The 18885-nt window shown below is 48.6% G+C and overlaps 1 protein-coding gene across 3 annotated transcripts in view; it reads right to left on the bottom strand.

Annotated features, from left to right (window-relative positions):
* LAMA5 (laminin subunit alpha 5) overlaps positions 1-18885 on the bottom strand; it is a 167806-nt gene that overhangs the window by 76420 nt on the left and 72501 nt on the right. For all 3 annotated transcript variants that reach the window (XM_054045341.1, XM_054045342.1, XM_054045343.1), the window contains exons 3-6: positions 18725-18842; positions 10439-10557; positions 8413-8583; positions 7568-7665 (exon numbers count right to left, since the gene is read on the bottom strand). In XM_054045341.1, coding sequence (XP_053901316.1) covers positions 7568-7665; positions 8413-8583; positions 10439-10557; positions 18725-18842 — 506 coding nt within the window. The remainder of the gene's footprint in view (positions 1-7567; positions 7666-8412; positions 8584-10438; positions 10558-18724; positions 18843-18885) is intronic.

The raw sequence follows: 18885 nt of genomic DNA, 5'->3' as shown, positions 1-18885 counted from the left end.
TTTCCCCACCTGTAAAATGGGGATAATGTGCTCCCATCTGTAAAGCACTTTGTGACCTACTCATTAAAACTGCTATACGAGCTAGGTATTATTATTATGGCAGGGTGACTTAGCTGTATTTTTTTCTGCTAAGTCAAGAAGGTCTTTTCCTTGAGGAATCATGTCTATAACAAGCAAGCAACATAAGAAGAGTCCCCAGCTTGGAATTCAACCCTGTCCCAAGACCCTGGGTATTGGAGCCTGACCTTCTCAAAGGCTGCCTTCTCCCGAGTGTCCGGTGATCCCTAAGCACATGTACAAGGGGAGCCAAAAACTGAGCTGAGGTTAACTCCTTGTGTACTGGTAGTGCCCCAGCACCCTGTCACTTACCATTCTATTTCTCTCCCATGTTCCACATGATCAGAAGTGGGAGGGCTGAAATTCCAAGCGTTCTGGATGTTTTTGCAGCCTGCCTTGCAGAAATAAGTACTGGAAATCTCACCAGGAAGCCTGCTCTTATGACCGTTTGCAGACCCAGGAGCGAGATCAGATAAATTCCCCAACTTTTTGGTGCTTTTCCACAACGAACCAAGCCCAAAACTCCAAACCTTCTGGCCATCGCCTATGACTTGCTTAAAAGTAACAAATCATGTTTTCCTGTATTCGGGTATCACCTAAAGGCCCCAATCTTCCCATTGTGGTAGGAGCTATTCAAAACACACACAAGGAAAACATGATCCCTGTGTGAAAGAACTTGCATAACCTGCTGGTGGGTGGGTATATATAATCCTTCTCTGTGCTCAAAGTCTGCTATAGCCCCAGCCACAGAGCCCGGCTCTTTAGTTTAAGCTGTAGAGAATTGCGCCTGCAGATCTACACGTCCCTAGTTCAACTCCCGGGTCAGCCAAGATGGGGTCCCTTGCCCATAAAACACACATTTCAGAGTAAGACCTAGATATCTATTTAGCTCTGCTGTTTAAGGCTGTCAAAGCTTTCACTTGTCACTGCAGCTCAGCAGCACCTCAGGCAGACTGTAATCTGCTAATGAATTATGGACCAATGGGCTTGAGTTACAATATTTACATACTCCATTGATCAAGAATATACAGAGGAGGAGAGGGAGGTGGGGGTGTCCCATCACACACGCATTTCCTGGTTGTTCTGCCGTGATATAAAACAGCAGCCTTTCCCCTGGGAGTGACAGGGGAGAGTGAGCCTGCAGCTGTGGCAGGATGCAGTCTGAAACCCTCAAGTATGGGGGCATCTGGATTTGGCTGGCACCCAGGTAATTAAAACGGTCAAGAGCCCTGATTGCTGCAGGGAACTCTGCTGACCCAGGGAGTGCCAAGGGAGAGCCAGCCAACTGAAGGAACCTATGCTCCGCCCGAACAAAGCTGCCACCACACAGTGGTGACCTCTCTTCTGAAATCAGCCTAGGACAGAACTAACTATCCTTCAGAACGTCCCGAGAGTAGCAACACTGATACAATTCATCCCCTGGCACAATCGTTTTCTGACTGACCAGGTCTCCAAAAGACTAATGAATGTTGCTGGCTATCCTATAGGAGCAGCAGATGGGACGCCCTTGGGCATCCATGACAGGGGGCAGGGACCCGAAAGGAAATAGTTGCTCTTATCAGACAGATACGGACTATACTCGCGGTCCTGCTGAAGTCATTTCAACACGACTACCTGCCATTGTAAATGAGCAGCTGCTTTCTGATCCTGGCCTGGTATCTGCGTGTTAGCGGGGAATCCCTGCCTGGGATTCTTTGTCTGTGGGCCTGGCCCACTCCGAAGCACATCAGAGCCCCAGAGATGCTTATCTTTTCCCTCCTGTCTTCTGTCAGGTGAAGGGACTATTTCTGACCCCGCCGCATTCCAGCACGTGGAAGGAGACGGTTACCCTTAGCCAGAGGCACTTCCCTAACGCAGTGTCATTCCATTTGCTATGAGCTGTTGGGCTTCAGCTCGGTCCCACGGAAGCCAACTGGGAGTTTTGCCATTGACTTCAATAAGGGCAGCATCAGAACCCTTGGGAATCAAGGGAACTGTACCTTCACCCTCCCACACGCCATACGCACTAAATCCAAGCCCTGTGAAAAACACGCTGCTCAGACATTTGTACCGTGCCAATTTGTGAGGAGGCAGCTGCAGTCCTTGCATCTTGGGACTTTGATGAAAACCCACGTAAGCTAGATAAACGTCATCTACTCCCATGTATAGACTGGCGATTGGCGTCGGAGACATGCTTCATCACACCTGGGAGCTTTGCCAAACTCTTTAACCCAACTTCACTTTTGAATTTCTGGGGGCCACGCAAGCATGTGTGCGCACACCAGGGACAAGCCCAGTGGCAGGTATGGTGGAGCCAAGGCCCCAAACATGCCCACTGGGAAAGGGGGGGCATTAGCAGCCAAGACAGGCCCATGCTCACATTGGAGGGGAGCGAGATGGGAACAGGAAGAAAACTGAAGAGCAAGCAGCAGCAGCCGCCTAATGGTGCAAACGGAACAGCCGCCTTACAAGGGGTTGAAACACTTGCTAACTATCAAGCGAAGAGACTTAGAGCCTGATCCGATTCCCACTCAACTCCCGCAGTGATTTCAGTGGAAGCTGGACCAGGCCTTACCACCCCTGTTTTGCGTGATGCACTGTGTGCAGGCATGGGTGATATGGGCTTCCCACATACAGCGTCTCAATCTTCACCTACAGCTCCCCAAATGCACCCGTGTCTCTGCTGAATCTTTCCAGAACAAACACTTCCCATCATGCCTTGTGCTAAAACCACTAGTCTGTCCCACCTAGCAAACTCAGTCTAAACAGGATTCCTGCAGACTGACAGAAGTGCACAATTCTTCCCTCCAAACCGTCTTGAAAACTGACGGCTTGCATTTCAATCACAAACTGCCTTTCTGCCCAACAGCTGGCAAAAGCCAACAAAATGCCACATCCCAACAATATGACTTTATATTGCCCTCTTATCTGGAGGAAACTGACACTTACCATTTACTGAATCCAGGTATATTTTATCCTGTCTCAGCCTTGCAGGAGGAACTAGATAACCTCCTGAAGTCCCTTCCAGCCCTGTATTTCTATGATTATTTGTATTGTGGTGATGCTTTGAACCCTCAGTCACAGACCAGACGCCGTTGTGCTGGGTGCTGTACAAATGCAGAAGAAAGGACAATCCCGGCCCCAGAGGGTTTGTAATCGAAGTGTGCCTTGATTCCACCCCCCTCAGAACACCAGACGGTCAGGAGTCTAATGGGAGCAGGGAACAGTTCTCCTAACTAAGCGGAAAGGTCTCGGATTTCATGCAGGAGATTTACGAGTCCGATAGATGCCAGAGGGATCCTCACCGGACAGCATCGGAGAGTGGTTTTCACAAGACTTTTGGATATTCCAACCAGTTGGGAAATCAATACAACCTGTCCAGACAGCTGCCTCCTGACGTTCAGCACAGTAAATGCTGAGATACCATCAGGATTTTAATTCAGCCAGAACAAAAGAAAATTCCAGACTTCCCTCCATTTGTATCTTCTTGTCTTGCTGCTGTCAAAGCCCTGGCATTTGAAGATGTAGGACACGTCGTGTCAGATACGCCACGCTTCCCAGCCAGGAGGGTTACACACAGATTTATGAGGGAACGATGAGGCCCTGACAGCTGCCGTAGATGACACGATAACCCCGTTGGGCTCAAAGCCCACAGCTGCATCTGCTGATGGCCTCACAACTCCCCCTTCATGCAATGTCAAGCTAGGTATCTCAATGTGTCTTCATGCCACAGAGACATTGCATCATAATGGCCTAATTATCTCTGCATACCCGCTCTGCTGGGAGGCTACAAACTGCTGCTGTCAAAGCCTTTGAAAAATGGGAGTATTCCTCCACTGAAAATTCAAATTAACCCCATTTCTCTCCAACTACCCAACTCAACTCCCATGGAGCTGAGGCAAGGCAAGAAAAAGGAGCTCGCTTCCCATCCCTTCTTTCCGGTTGCAGTTCTGACCATGTCTTCCTCCCTGGTAGCTAAACCATGCTAGAATTACTGCTGAATTACAGCCGGCTGCCTCTCCCACCGCACTTCCAGTGCCGCCTTTATATTGTCTGGTTTGCTATCAGTTTCCAGTGGTTCCATTTTGTGTTCTTCCGTTTACACAGTCTGTTGTCCAGACATATCCCAAAGGGCCTTGCAGATGTTACTCACCAACTATACAAAGAACACAACTAGGAAACACTTTCCGCACTAGGCAAGAGCAGCCAACTCTGGGGTGAAATGTGGCAGCTGTTTAAACAGCGTGCTGCAACGCTACCCAGCCGTTTGGGACAAGGAGCGAAGACAACAAATGCATCCAAATGAAACCAAAGTGGGGATTCTGGAAATGAGAATATAATAATGAACAGAGCTGGTGTTTGGCCAGGATCCAACAGGACTGTCCTCCCCTCATTTTATCCTCCTCTCGGGAGTATCCCCAGCTATATAGTCACACAGACCAAGGACGCTCTATACTAAGTAACCCCTCTGCACTGGTGCATCTGCTTTATTCTGCAGCACGGAGAGAAGACAATAGATACATCTAGCAACACCTAGTTTTCAAACGAAATTACGAAATTATCCAGTTCACATCTTTACTGAACTATTAGTTAGGAGAGAGATGAGTACCCCAACGCAGACTTGCTTTTCAATACCTCCTTTGTTTTAATTCTTAGCGGATTTTAACCTTGGCTGGGACCTGCTGGAATTTCACTTTACAAGATCCAAAAACATTACATGATCCGTATGAGAAAGAAACTCAAGCTTCATCAGGTCCAGCTGAATCTACCCAGCTCATTCATGAAAGCAACACAGGCTGCAAACAGATGGCTAAGACTCAATGCTTTCATGGTTATCAGAAACTATGTGGAGTTTCTAGCTGGAGGGTCCTGCAGGCCAGAAACGTAACAGCTTTGCAGTTCCTGCTCGTTTGTAAAGTCTGGTCATTTACGCCTTTATATCAATTTTATTATTAAAAAAAAAAATTAACCTAGCCAGTGCTCCCTATGAGTGTGGCCAGGCAGTGAGCCCCTCACTCCCAGGAGCAGTCCCACTCATTTTATGAGACAAATATGGAGTCAAGCATTTCTCAGTGTGCGTCAAAGAGTTGGCGCTGGGCTCTAAGTGCATTTTCCACTCGTGAAAGATGCTTGGCAATGATCCTGAATGGACGGATGGTCTCGTGGATAAGGCCCTGGTCTGGAACTGCAGAGACATGGGAGTCAATTCCCAGGGTTTGAGCATTGGCCTGCTAAACCCAGGGTTGTGAGTTCAATCCTTGAGGGGGCCATTTAGGGAACTGGGGTAAAAATCTGAGGATGGGTCCTGCTTTGAGCAGAGGGTTGGACTAGATGACCTTCTAACCCTGAAAAACTTAGGGGGGAAGGGATAGCTAAGTGGTTTGAGCATTGGCCTCCTCAACCCAGGGTTGTGAGTTCAATCCTTGAGGGGGCCACTTAGGGACCTGGGGCAAAATCAGTACTTGGTCCTGCTAGTGAAGGTAGGGGGCTGGACTCAATGACCTTTCAAGGTCCCTTCCAGTTCTAGGAGATAGGATATCTCCATTAATTTATTTTATTTTATTTGACCACAATTTTCCTGCGTGAGCTTGGGAAAGACCTTTGGTCTCCCCATCCCTCAGTTTCCCATCAGCACAATCCCCACCTCACCGGCGTGTTGTGAGGATAAATGTATGAAAAGCTGTTTAGCACATGCAGATTATAGCAATGGGGGGCCACACAACTTCCAAGATATAATGAAGGCCTCAGCACTGTGTCTGCTCTGCTACCTACATGACTCCAGCAAAGTACTCTGAGCCTAATGGGGAGAGACCAGTGCTAGAGGCGAGGGACAGTTCAGTCCTCAGCCACTCTGCTAAGGCTGCTAAACTGGGGTGCCCACAGCGGGGACACTGGTTTGAGCAATGGACCTCAGTCTGCCGGGAACCGGACTTCGCCCATGGAAGTTGCCCATTCTTATAGGGGCATGTTTCTTACTCTCAGTTTAGTGAAGGTTTTTCTTTAAACTAAAGCAATAGTCTCCAACTCCTCCCCCTGCTAGCCCACACACGTTCATTACTCGATTTGCACTTCGAGGCCTTGCTTGATAGTTTGGGTTTTTCCCCCCCTTTGACAATGGAATGTTTTGTTTAAACAAGGAACGAGGACCTTACATATTCCCCGCAAAACTGGAGCGCTTTGCCTTCCACCTACTATTTGGATCCAAATGATGTTTTGTCTGTTGCAACCTAACTAAGTGAATCTCTGATGCTTATGTCTAAACATCAGGTGTCAAGGATTTATTTTAGTTGTCCTATTTCTACACATAAGTAACCTGCCAACATGAGGATTGGGTTGGGGTTGGTTTTTTTTGGATTTGGGTTTTTTTAAAGTTTTTAATCTTGTACTTTAGCCTTCTTCTGTAATGAGGTAAATGGTTTGTTATATCCAACTAGACAATAGACAGCTGCACAAAAGAGACACAGGAGAGAGATCATTTTTGGGATGAATACAAAAAAAATAAAATAAAATGAACCAACCACAAAAACAGATGGGTTGGCAAGATTTTAGCATCGCCACTGCAGAATGTTTTCCCACCCCCCTCTTTAAAGACGAGTAAGAGGGCAAGGACAGAACTGTTGCTTCAAGCTAACTTCCCACAGATTATGGAGTTAGCTATATGAGTGCTTTCTCTGAAGACAGCCTCTTATCCCACCAGTGTGTCAAACAATCTGGACAAGAGATGTTCTCCTGTGCCATCTCTAGGACCCAATTCTGGAAAGCACTTGTTAAGTTAAAGTTAAGTATGTGCTTATGTTTTTTCCTGAATTAAAGCCCTAAAATGTAAGGCGGAGAATGTTTAATAAAGGCTTCTCCCTAGCCTCCTCATATGCATCCCACAAAAACTGTTTGTGCAAAGTTTGATTTGTAGAACAAAAATCCACAGCTCTAGGGCAGGGATTCTCAAACTGGGGGTTGTGAGGTTATCCCGAGCTGTCAGCTTCCAGCCCCAAATCCCGCTTCACCTCCAGCATTTATAATAGTGTTAAATATTTTAAAATGTATTTGAATTTATGGGGGGGGGAGGTTGCACTCAGAGTCTTGCTGTGTGAAAGGGGTCACCAATACAAAAGTTTGAGAACTGCTGCCTAGGGGACATCACTGAGAGATCCAACACCCTGGCTTGTCTCCACAGAAGCCTTCTCAGGTGTCTACAGAATCAAACCTTTTGAAAACCAGACAGTGGAGTCTAGCTAAGGGATGTGGGTACACTAATAATCTCTCTCTTTTGAATGACTCAGCTGTATGCAATTGCAGAACCACTATCCTATCACACAGGAGAACAAGAAAGCTACTGGGATATCGCACAGTGACTGATCCGTGGTATAAGGTTATCTCAGGACATTTGTGACAGAAGTGATATTGGAATACAGGTCTCTTGGCTCCCAATCCAGTTCCTTAATCGCAGACGCCATCCTTTCTTCCTTCCTAGCACAGCCAATTTTAATGTCTCGACACAAACAGCGGAATTATGGAATTTTGAAAATCTTACCTATAGGGGTCAGTAGGGTCCTTGGCATCACAGATGTCTGCATGGCCATGGCAGACGCAGCGCCCTCCAATGCTGATATCTTTGATGCTGTAGTAATACTGGGAGAGCATGGAAAGAGCTGGCCTTAGGATCATTAGGCAGAAGCCACACACTGGTGCTTTCACCCTCCCACGTTTCCCTCACACTGGCAAACTACATTGCATGTTCTCAGACTCCTGGCCAACATTTCCCTGGGCTGCAGTAACACCTGTTAGTGATCACAGAGCTAATTAGCAACAGGCTGGGGCTCCCACCACAGCCAAGAAACCAGGTGCAGCTCCAGCAGGTGTTCTGGATTTTTATTTTGCTGGCAGTGAGACTCTGAGAATAGTTTTTCCTCTGGCCAGATTTCCTGCTCTAGCCATTGGTAGGCACCACTTAGGACTGGGTTCACCCAACATCATTATCAGATACAGCTGCCGGAGGATGACAGCATGGATGGAGAACAAGCCTAGAGAGGGAAATCTCAGGAGAAAGGGCTAGCTTGTAGCCTCAGTGGGCCCAGGGACCTCTTCCCCAGCCACTCGCAAACAAGTGAAAGTGACCCATTGAGACCTTCTCTCCATTCAGACAAAGTATTTCAAACAGACTGATAGAGACTGTAAAAGGAGAACATACAAAGATCTGCCTTTTGGACAACACTGGCAAAATAGTTTCCCCGTTGTGCTGAATCCTACCCAGCAGCCCTCAGCAAGAAACCTCAACTCAAGGCACTGACTTGCATGTTCTACATCACAATGGACTATTTTCCAAGGCACATGGTACCAAACCTACTCCTCCCTCATTAGCATCTCAAAGCATCTCACCCTCCTGGTCACGGTCGGGTCCCTTAGGGCTTTGCCCATCAGGTGCCCAAGCAGCGTGTTGGTCTGCAGGAAGCGCAGTCTGATGTTAGTGGCTTTGGTGAAATTCCGCAGGAGAGGTGAATATGAGAAGTTCATGGCTCCCGGGCGCCCGTTTACCAGCGAGACGACAATCTGCGGATGCAGAAGGAGAAACACACAACGCAAACCTTCAGGCGGACAGAAAATTAACGCCTCCCTCTGCCAACCACCAACTCTTTCCGACCCCAGCAAATTGAATCAACTCTCTACAAGTTTTGTTTCCAAAAATGGCTGATATTCAACTGCAGTCCATGGACACAACTTGCAAAAGGGAGCCACTTCTGAAGAGCATTTACCAGTGTCCAGAAAACCATATGAACAATACTACCCTCTTAGCCCCTTCTATCCCTACCCCCTAGAAGCCCCCCACCAAAATACCCTACCCCAAGCAGAGTTTTGACCCCTGAAAGGGAGAGGTGCCAGAGAGTCTATGAAGTCCACTAGGGACATGGCTAACACTACAGATTTTACGTGAAAGCTGATGGGCAGGAGCACAAAACAAACAGATCTTCTCCCCTTCAACCCAATCTTATGGCCAAACTAATAAGGAGACGTTAAATACAGCATAAGCCAGTCAGCCCAGACTTTGACAATGGCCAAGTCAGCGTTTGTATGGAAGACGGTTTTCTCCCTCTAAATTCGGACTCTTTTATGGTCAGTACTTCTGAAGGGTCCATGCCAGTGCAAGTAACTGCCCATATTCACTGAGGTTTTTCTGCTGCAGCTCTTGGGCAGGAGAAAGACTTTAACCACAGCAGAGCAGATGTGAAGTTGGGGAAACGGAGTACTGGCAGAGCCTAAGCAAAACACAGCTTCCAAGACATGCAGATGCCGTCTGAGCCAAATTCTCCCACGGGGATTAACAAGATGCTCCCACAAAAACCCACCTGCTTCGTGGCCACAGATCCCAAGTTTACATGTGAAAGGGCAGGGTTTTTTTTTTTTTTTTTTTTTTTTTTTTAAATGGAGATATCCTATCTCTTAGAACTGGAAGGGACCTTGAAAGGTCATTGAGTCCAGCCCCCTGCCTTCACTAGCAGGACCAAGTACTGATTTTGGCCCAGATCCCTAAGTGGCCCCCTCAAGGACTGAACTCACAACCCTTGGTTTAGCAGGCCAATGCTCAAACCACTGAGCTATCCCTCCTCCAAGAAACAAGCACACGCCTAGCGGAGGATGGTTTTTGTCAGCCCACCCATTCCACTTTGTCTTTCACTAAACTCTAAGCCCCTGCTGCCAAGCTCGAAGTCCTCCAAGTGGACTTTGTTTTATAGTGTGTTTTATAAACAAGAACGTCTGCGGTTTGCTGAACTCTTTGCATTTTGCTATGACCCTTACTGGTTCAAGCACAGTCTGGAGGTGGATACACAGATGACGGTAGTATCTGAACAGCTGGAACAGATTCCCATGTGTACAGTAGAATTTGACAACAGGGTGCACCAGATTCCCTAGGCCACCACATCTCATAGCCATTTATCAACATTTACATGTGCTCTGAAGCAAATAGGCTACGAGTCATGCAGTTTCCCCCAGCACTAGGGAAGACGCATTATTATCCTCGGATGTCTGAAGCCAGCCTGGTGATCCACGCAACAGAGGAAAGTCCAGCTCTGCTCATGATGTCTGGTTCCCTGGATTGGGTGGGTTAAATGCTTGCTTAGCCCACAGAAGGAAGAAGTGCCTGGCAGTACAGTACAGAGACAGTCAGCAACCAAGTCCCACCCAGTCCTCCTCCGCCTGAGGAAAGAGTGAGGAGCATCCTCTGAGCCCTAGAAGGGGCCCTTTCCTCACCCTACACAAGCGAAAGCGTTTCCAATCCCAGAAGAGTACCTGGAGCTCCTCAGAGATCCTTCCATTTATTTCAGCCACTTGATTCCTCCCCCAGCTCCTCCCCCACCCCGAGAAAGACAGCTCTTCGAGGAAATAAAGGCCTAGTGCAATACCTCACCTCTCCGTTTTCTAAAGGCACAATCCTGGAATATTCAGTAGTGCAGATGGCGTCATCATCCTTGGTAATACGTTCCACGGTATTCGGGCCAAACTTCTCGATGCAGTCCCTCTTGGAAGCTGTTTACCAAAGAGAGACCAGAGCAATAAGGTAAGATGAGAGATATAGCCCAGATGATGTTTAAACCAACACTTCCTAATAAATGCTGGTGGGAGTTACCTCACAGAATTAACTCTGCATTAAAAATTCATTATATTTGAGCTACTGCCTTTCCTGCCATCAGCTCTGCATCACTTACACCCTACTCCTCCACACTAATCCCCTCCTCAAAACTGCAGAGACGATGAGAAGTGAATGGGGCCACAATTTGAGAACAAACACTGAAGTCATGCCAAAAATCACCAGAGAAAAATCCCATTACAGTGTATTCTAGACTCAGAGTTTCATGGTTTCATAGACTTTATGGTCAGAAGAACCATTATGATTATCTAGTCTGACCACCTGCATTACACAAGCCAGGGAAACTCTCCAGTAATTTCTGCGTCAAGCCCATAACTTCTTTTTGAGCTACAAGAGTCTGTTTAGAAATATAGCCAGTCATGATTTAAAGACTAAGTGATGAAGAATCTGCCACATCCCTAGGTTAATTGTTCCAGTGGTTAATTTCCCTCACTTAAAAATGTACATCTTATTTCTAGTCTGAATTGGTTTGGCTTCAGCTTCCAGCCATTAGATCTTGTGAGGTCTTTTTCTGCTAGATTAAAGAGCTGGTTACTAACAGAAAGCTCCTCCCCCTGTAGGTATTTGCAGGCTGGGATCAAGTCACGTCATAACCTTCTCTTGGATAAACTAAATAGATCAAGCTTCTTAAGTCTCTCGCTATAAGGCCTGTTTTCCAGACCTTAGATCATTCTTGTAGCTCTTTCATGAACCCTTTTGGAAGCAAGGACGCCAGAACTGGGCACAGAATTCCAACAACCCTATCCTCCTGGCCATATAGAGAGGTAATACCACCTCCCTGCTACTATCTGATATTCCTCCTGCTCATGCATCCACAGACCACCTTTATATAAAATACTGAAATACAATAATCCTGGAGTTTGTTTAAACTCCAAAGAAATTGGCGGACAGTTTACAAAGGGGCATAACTAAGAGGAATGAGATAAAATCAAGAAGAAAGGTAAAGTATTTAGGATGAACAGAAAAATACAATCCAAAAACTTAACAATGAAACGACTAGCATGTGGAACAGCCTGCCGAGGAAAATGGTGGAAGCCTCAATAGTGGATACATTTCAAACAGGACTGTACAAAGCACTAGACTATACTGTGAAGAGCAAAATGACGGCACACAGGGGTTTTATCTTCCATTCCTAAATCTTGTGATTATTGGTAAACCAGAAAACTTAAAACTTGCAGAAAAACCCACTTGGTGACAGCAATGCAGAGCGCCTGCCACTAAATGGCAATGCAAGGCTGGCCAAAAGCTAGAGGACAATCATAGCTCGTCATTAACTTCACTGGTCAATTGCCCCATGCACAGTCATGGAACATGCTCTTGGAACAGAGGCCAACAGCCTTGCACGGGATTTACAGGAGCCAGGACACAACTCTAGGATGCCAAGGGTTTCCTTGCAGCTGTAGGCGCGTTAAACCTCTCCCGCATGACTGAACAAGCACAAGCCACAGACTGGACAAGTCATGCATACATTCCTGAAGCTCTTCTGCCCTCGCGTCCCCCGGGGACGCTTGACATTCCATCGTCTGCAGAGTAAGTGGGAAGAAAGCCACACTGTTTACTGTTGCCATTAACAAGGAGGTCATTTCCTTGGACTCTCTTGGAATTAGTCACGTACCTGAACGCTCCGGTAGCAGAGACTCTGCCAACATGGACACTCAGGGTCAGGCAGCTCATTAGATCTCAAACCAAGTAAGCTACAGGAGACATGTTCTATACAGTGACTAAGGGGCTGATTATGTCATCTTCCATTTACTATAAAACATCACGACACCACCCTCAAGGCAACCGCCTCCATAGAGGAAGAACCATGAAACTTTCTTGCCCATTCCTCTGAAGCATCTAACAGTAGCCAGTGCCAGAGGCAGGATGTTGGCCTAGAGGGGCCTTGGGTCTGGTCCAGTCTGGCAGTTCCTCTGTTCATGGCAGGGTGGCCATCTGCATTTGACTAATCTGATATTTTTAAAAAAAGAGTGACAAAAATTCTCACCCACATATTTATCTATTTCTCCATTCCTCCACCTAACACAATACTTCAACCAGCTATAATCACTATTTCCATTTTAAAGATGGGCAAACTGATGCACAGAGAGGAGAAATGACCCAAAGTCACACACAAGCCAGTAGCAGAGCTGGGGGTAGAGCCCAGGTTTCCCAAGTCCAATCCAGGACCACCCAGCTTCTCATTCTCTAAACTTTACCTTTACTGTCACTGATTGTTTCCTCGTCGCAGGTTCTACATGTGCCGAGCACTCAGCAACACATGTAAACGTGCACACAAGAATGCAGCTCAGGCTGGATCCAGAGATTAACCAGGAGAAACAAGGGTTAAAGCCAGAGAAACGAGCAGGGCAGATCTTCTCAGCTGTTCCTGGCAGGGCTGCTCAGCTCAAATTCAGACTCAACTGAGAAATGTTAGCATAGTTCACGGGCATAATCCTCAGAAATCCGTTACCATGTGCCTGGTATGAAGGTGCCCCCTTTACCGCATGTGCTGCCTTGAAAACTAAGTCAGGCTGGAAAGTCAGAGGAGGGAAGAGTTCAACGAACCTAGCCCCACACCCATTGCTCATCCATGTGAGTCATGCTGGTGGGTGCCCAGAGATCCCTAGCACCTGGTCCAGAAACAATGTCTGGGCAAGGGAACAAGCTGAAGCACAGCACTAGCATTGGGAGGAATGGGGCTGCAAAATGTAATGTCAAGTCTCCAGGATCTGGATTGTATTGAATAACCCATTGCTTTGATTGAAGGCTGCTTTCCCTTGGAACCACGGGCAGCGGGCTGTCATTGCTGCAGGTCAGCGCCGATCCATTTCAGGGCACCGCCGCCCTGGGAATATTTTGGTGGTGGGGAGAAAGAAACACACTGGCAGAATGAAGTGAGTGCCTTGGCTCTGGACCTAGCGATTTTCCGGAGGGACCCAAAGCAGCAGAGGCTGCAGCAAGGAGAGCGGAAAACCAAGGCTCCATTTTGCTGGGTGTTCTGGTGGGGGGAGGAGGAGACTGAAGCAGAAGATAACGCTTAGCAATTACTGTAATACACCTAATGGAAGGGGGACCCTCCGCAACACAAGTCCAATATTGGCTTTTAGCTGGAAGATATTAAACCCACTTGGGCTATGCAAACACCTACATTTTGGTACCCCTCCTCTCCGACAGTCCCACCCCTGACTCCTTGAACCAGAGAAGAGGGAAGGAAGTGTGGGCTGGAAGCCAGCCACTGCACAGTTTTACTCTGACACTGGCTGTCTCTGTGTCCTCAGGCAAGTCACTCACTCGCTCTGTGCCTGTGTTAACCCACCTGTTACTTGAAGAGAATAATGTTTTCCCGCTTCATAGGGTTGAAAGGATCAATGCTGTTTATTTTCAAAGCATTGTGGGCTAGGGCTAACTGGTTATAAATGTACATGCAGTCAGATGTCCCATGACAGCCACTGCTGTTTAAAGCTTCCTCTTGTCCTGTGTCATCGTGAGTCCATTATGGTCAAGTTTAACTCAGTGTCCACTGATGCTTCTCAAAGCACAGTAGGACACAGAGGGACAGGAAAAAAAACCCAAGCACATTAAAGACAACCAGAGGGACTGAAGAGTCAATGCAGGAGGCCATGTGCTATATTACATCCCTCCCTCCCTTTATGGGTGAGACAGATTAAATCCTCATTCTGATTCCATGTAACATGGCTAGCCAGTGAGGGCAGTGCAATGTATGTCTGGATTAACACCCCAATCCAGAACAGACCCCCATCTTTGGTGTCCTGTCCTTGCATCAAACGCAGGGTTTAAAAAAAACAAACAACGAACCTTTTACATAGCATCAAACTACAACCACCCCCATCAGATCCCCTCCACCCCCATCCTGCTCCCTTTTACTTCTCCAGTGGCCTAGAAAAAGTATTCTCCATGCTCCTCACTCAGACCCACAATGGAGAGGAGCGAAATCGCCATTGCTACCGTGTCTTTTGGCCATAACCTGCAGCGCTCTCCTTCCTACTCTAGCGAAGTGCAGTGAAGTTTTCTACAACTGAGTCATTTTTTCCCTCCCCTTTGAGAGATAAACCCATCAGCCTCACTAGCATTTCAGTGGAATGTATTGCAGGGACACCAGGGAGTCTGGGAAATTTAACCCCTCGTGGGGAGAGCAGGCTTGGCAAGGTGGAATGAACAGCACCAGATCTGGATGTTCCTCTTTTCAGAAGCAGGAGCCAATTTGTACAGTTAACTCTTTGAAAAGATTGGTGTCCCTTTTGGAAAGGTCCCATAGAGCAGTGGTTATCAACCAGGGGTCCAGGGCCCCCTGGGGGGCTGCAAGCAGGTTTCAGGGGGTCTGCCAAGCATGCCCCGCTTTAGACTCGCTAGAGCCCAGGGCAGAAAGCCAAAGCCCCACCATGCAGGATTGCAGCCCGGGGCCCCTTCAGCCCCAAGGGCTGAAGCCAAAGCCTGAGCAACTTCAGCTGTGCGGTGCCCCCTGTGGGGTGGGGTCCCCAGGTAATTGCCCTGGTTGTTACCCCTTAACACCGGCTCGGCTTTTATATGCAGGAAAACAGTTGCTGTGACACAGCTGGGCCATGGAGTTTTTATAGCATGTTGCAGGGGACCTCAGAAAGAAAACGGGTTGAGAACCCCTGCTACAGAGTTCAACAGAAAATGAGCATCTTTCTATAGACTTTTTTTAATCATCCTGTAGAATTTAATACCAAAATTTCTCTCTCCGCTAGGGAATTGCTCAGATTAGGTCAAAAATAAGCCTGTGGAAAGAATCTCAATTGCTACCGAATTCCATCAGGTTTAGAGAGTCAACCCTCTTACGTTCTACAGGAATTTTTCATAGGTTAGCAGCTTGTTCCATTGCCAGCAGCCGGAGGCACCCCAACTTCTCAGCAAAGGGGGATTTAGGCAGCACTTGATGTGAGAGGGAACAGGACATGGCCCTCACTCCTGCAAGCTGGATGGGCAAGCGGGTGAGCACAGAGCTCCACTGACATCAAGACAGCAATAGTGGCTTTCTGTCACCTTTCACCCCTGGATTCGGGGGGTTCTAGGGGCTGATTTGGGGATGGCAAGGACTGCTCTAACTTACATCCTGACCGCAATGGACCCCAAAAGACCCTCTGACAACCCAGAATATTCAGAGTGCCGAGCGATGTGTCCACACCTTCCCTTTGCCAGGCAGGCCTTTGTGGGGAGCGTACAGGGCTGTTTTGCCAGTGCTGCTGGGGAGATCAGGCTGGTTTCCAGCCCCTTTACACAGCCAGAGCAGCCGAAAGGGGCAAGCCACAGCCCAGAATCAGGGCCCAGGTCTCTGAGGGTCTGTCTACACTGCAGCTGGGAGTGAGCCTCCCAGCCCGGGTAGACAGACTTGCACTAGCAGGGCTCTAGCTAGCATGCTAATAAAATAGCAGTGTGGATGTTGGGGCATCGGTGGAGACTCGGGCTAGGCCGGGGGCAGCTGGTCGAGAGCCTGCACTGCTGACCAAGCCATAGGCGCACACTGCTATTATTAACAGTCCAGCTCGAGCCCCACTAGCGTGAGCCTGTGCACCCGGGCTGGGAGCTGGCTCGCCACTGCCGTGTAGACAGACCCTAAAAGAAATGGCTGCTTTATCGACTTGTGCTGTGCAGGGAATTCTGTAACTAAGTGGGGGGTGTGGGCAAAAAGCTCACTTTGCAGGCCAGGCTCCTGCTGGTTGCACTGGCTGCCACCAGCGCATAACGGAGAAGCAGTGTAGCAGGGTGGACACCTGCTCCTGCCTGGAAGGGCCTGAGATAGCCCAGGGAGCAGGCAGTGTGAAGACTGAGCTGATTGGGGGAAGTGGCTGCAGCTGGGGCCACGCCCCAATCAGGCCTATATAAGAGGCTAGGAGCCAGGAGCTCAGTAGAGTCTCTCTCTATCTCCAGAGAAAGAGAAGGGTCTGGCTGCAGGGAGCTAGACACAGGGTACCTGTAGTGGAGCAGGGCTGGGGAGCTCGGGAGCTACAGCCTGGATAGCCCCAGGCTGCGGCCTGGTAATAGGCCAAGGGGTACTGGGGGTTGCAGAGGGCAGCCCAGGGCTAGGCCAAGGCAGCAGGTCCAAACCCCCCTTGCCAGTGATGAGTGACCTATACTGCAGTCTGCCCCAGGGAGCGGGGGCTAGTTGGTGATTGGCAGTGGCCTAGTGCTGAGGCAAGGTGGGGCTAGTGGGTGGGGGTTCCCCAGGGAGGGGAGACCCAGATCTGTGGGGTACTGCCAGGGGGCAGCACCCCAGTAATAGGGGCACTGGGTCCTGGGAGGGACATGGGTGCCAGCAGAGGACAAAGCAGATCACCGGCCTGCAGAGGGCGCTCCAGAGGCTGGTGAGCTGATTCCCCGCAGTAACCAGTAGGGGGCGCCGCAGGGGTGAGTGCGGACCTCTTACAAGCAGGTAGAGGCCTTTGAGGGGGTGGGGGGAACTAAAGGAAAATGGCAGCTAGGGAAGAACGAGAAAAGTGAAAGACAGGGCAATTTGACAGGAGCGTCTCCTCTGCTGTGCACAGCAAAGGGGGGTGAATCAGCACTACCTAGTATTTACAGAACTAGGACAAGCAAGGGAGGAAATTTCAGGCTGTTTTATCTACTACGTTTAAAAAAAAAAAAAAACTAGGATAAAACTTCTCCTCCTCCGCTCTGAGAGGGAAACCCACGCGCTGACCTGTAAATACCAGGGCAGCGAGCCTTGCTAGGGAATCCCAGGGGAGGGCATCTGTGTACTTAGAAGAACCTTTCCTCGCCAGGTTTGTAGATTGGTTTTAAAAGCCAGTTGTAGATCTTAGCTCACATCTTTTCCCAATTACTGCCAGTGCTCTCAGGAGGGGCCAGCTGCTAACACTCCTGGTGACTTGGCTGAGTTGCAGTGCATAGAACTGTTTCCCATGTACTCTCATAACTAGGGCTCTACCAAATTCACGGCCATGAAAAACACGTCACAGGGCGTGAAATCTGATGTTCCCCATGAAATCTGGCCTCCCTGAGAAATCTGGCTAGTACCACGTTGGCTGGGGGTTTCTACCGTGCACCAGGCTCCAGATGCTAGTCCTACCTGGTTTGGGGAGGGACAGGACTCCCTCTTTCCCTGCACATGGCACTCCCAGAGCTGGGTCACACCCACCTCCGGGAACCTCACCCAGCTGCAGGAAGCTCTGCAGCTGCTGTCTGGGAGCCCAGCTCTAAAGGCAGCACCGCTGCCAGCAGCAGCACAAAAGTAAGGGTTGCAATACAACACCCCCCCCCCCCACACACACACACACACACACTAGACTTGCTCCAGATGCTGTACCACCACCCCTTTTGGGTTGGGATCCCCAGGGTTACAACACCATAAAATTTCAGATTGAAAATATCTGAAACTGTGAAATTAACCATTTTTAAAATCCTATGACTATGAAATTGACCAAAATGGACTGTGAATTTGATATGGCCCTACTCATAACAGCAGAGACCAGGTTCTTCTTCCAGGTGTAGACTGGATTAGAGACAATGGAGCAGTGATTATCCTCCACCCTCACACCTCGCTGCTGTGGCAGCCACCAATAAGCAAGTCGGGCCCGCCATTGCAAAATGGAGTAGCTAAAGGCTTTGCTCTCTTGCCCTCTGTCAGGGATCTACGTGTTTGTTCCTTGCTGGTGCTGCGCTGAACAGGGCATTTCTAAATAGCAGAAATGCTGGTGAGGGTGTGGTGGTGGGCAGGGATAGGGGAAGGAAAGAGAGGCTGCAGGAGTGAGTTAACTTCTCATTGGCATTAAAGAGCTACCACAACCCTAAATAGCATCTGTTCCACTGGGTAAACTCCCAGCTGCTCTGATCCAACCTTTAATTCTGGCAGCAATAAGTTCTCTGTGGAAAGAGGGAGTTACAGGTCACCTGCTGTTAGAGCATATCGCTTATTTAACTCCTCCAAACCCAGGTTCAGAGTGAATTCCCACATAAACAGCAACTCAACAATGCAAAACATTCCTCCTGGCCCGTCATTGCCCAATACAGCGAAGCCAGCATGAATTAAGACCCAACTCCGCCCAGGCCTGCTAAAGCCAGACTTACAGGCAAAGTACTGCCACGGCTCATAGGTAAGTCCAAAGTCAGTAGATCGCTCCAGCACCCAGAGGTCCGGACGAGGGGAATTGGCAAATTTGATCAGGACGTATGCCACGTGGAACAGCTGAAAGAGACAAACATGTGGTTAGGTTGGTGCTCCAGGTAAC

This window comes from Malaclemys terrapin, chromosome 12 (genome assembly GCF_027887155.1).
Source record: "Malaclemys terrapin pileata isolate rMalTer1 chromosome 12, rMalTer1.hap1, whole genome shotgun sequence".
Lineage (NCBI taxonomy): Eukaryota > Metazoa > Chordata > Testudines > Emydidae > Malaclemys > Malaclemys terrapin.
Note: the sequence above shows the minus strand (reverse complement) of the source record. Positions and strands in the feature narration are given on the sequence as shown.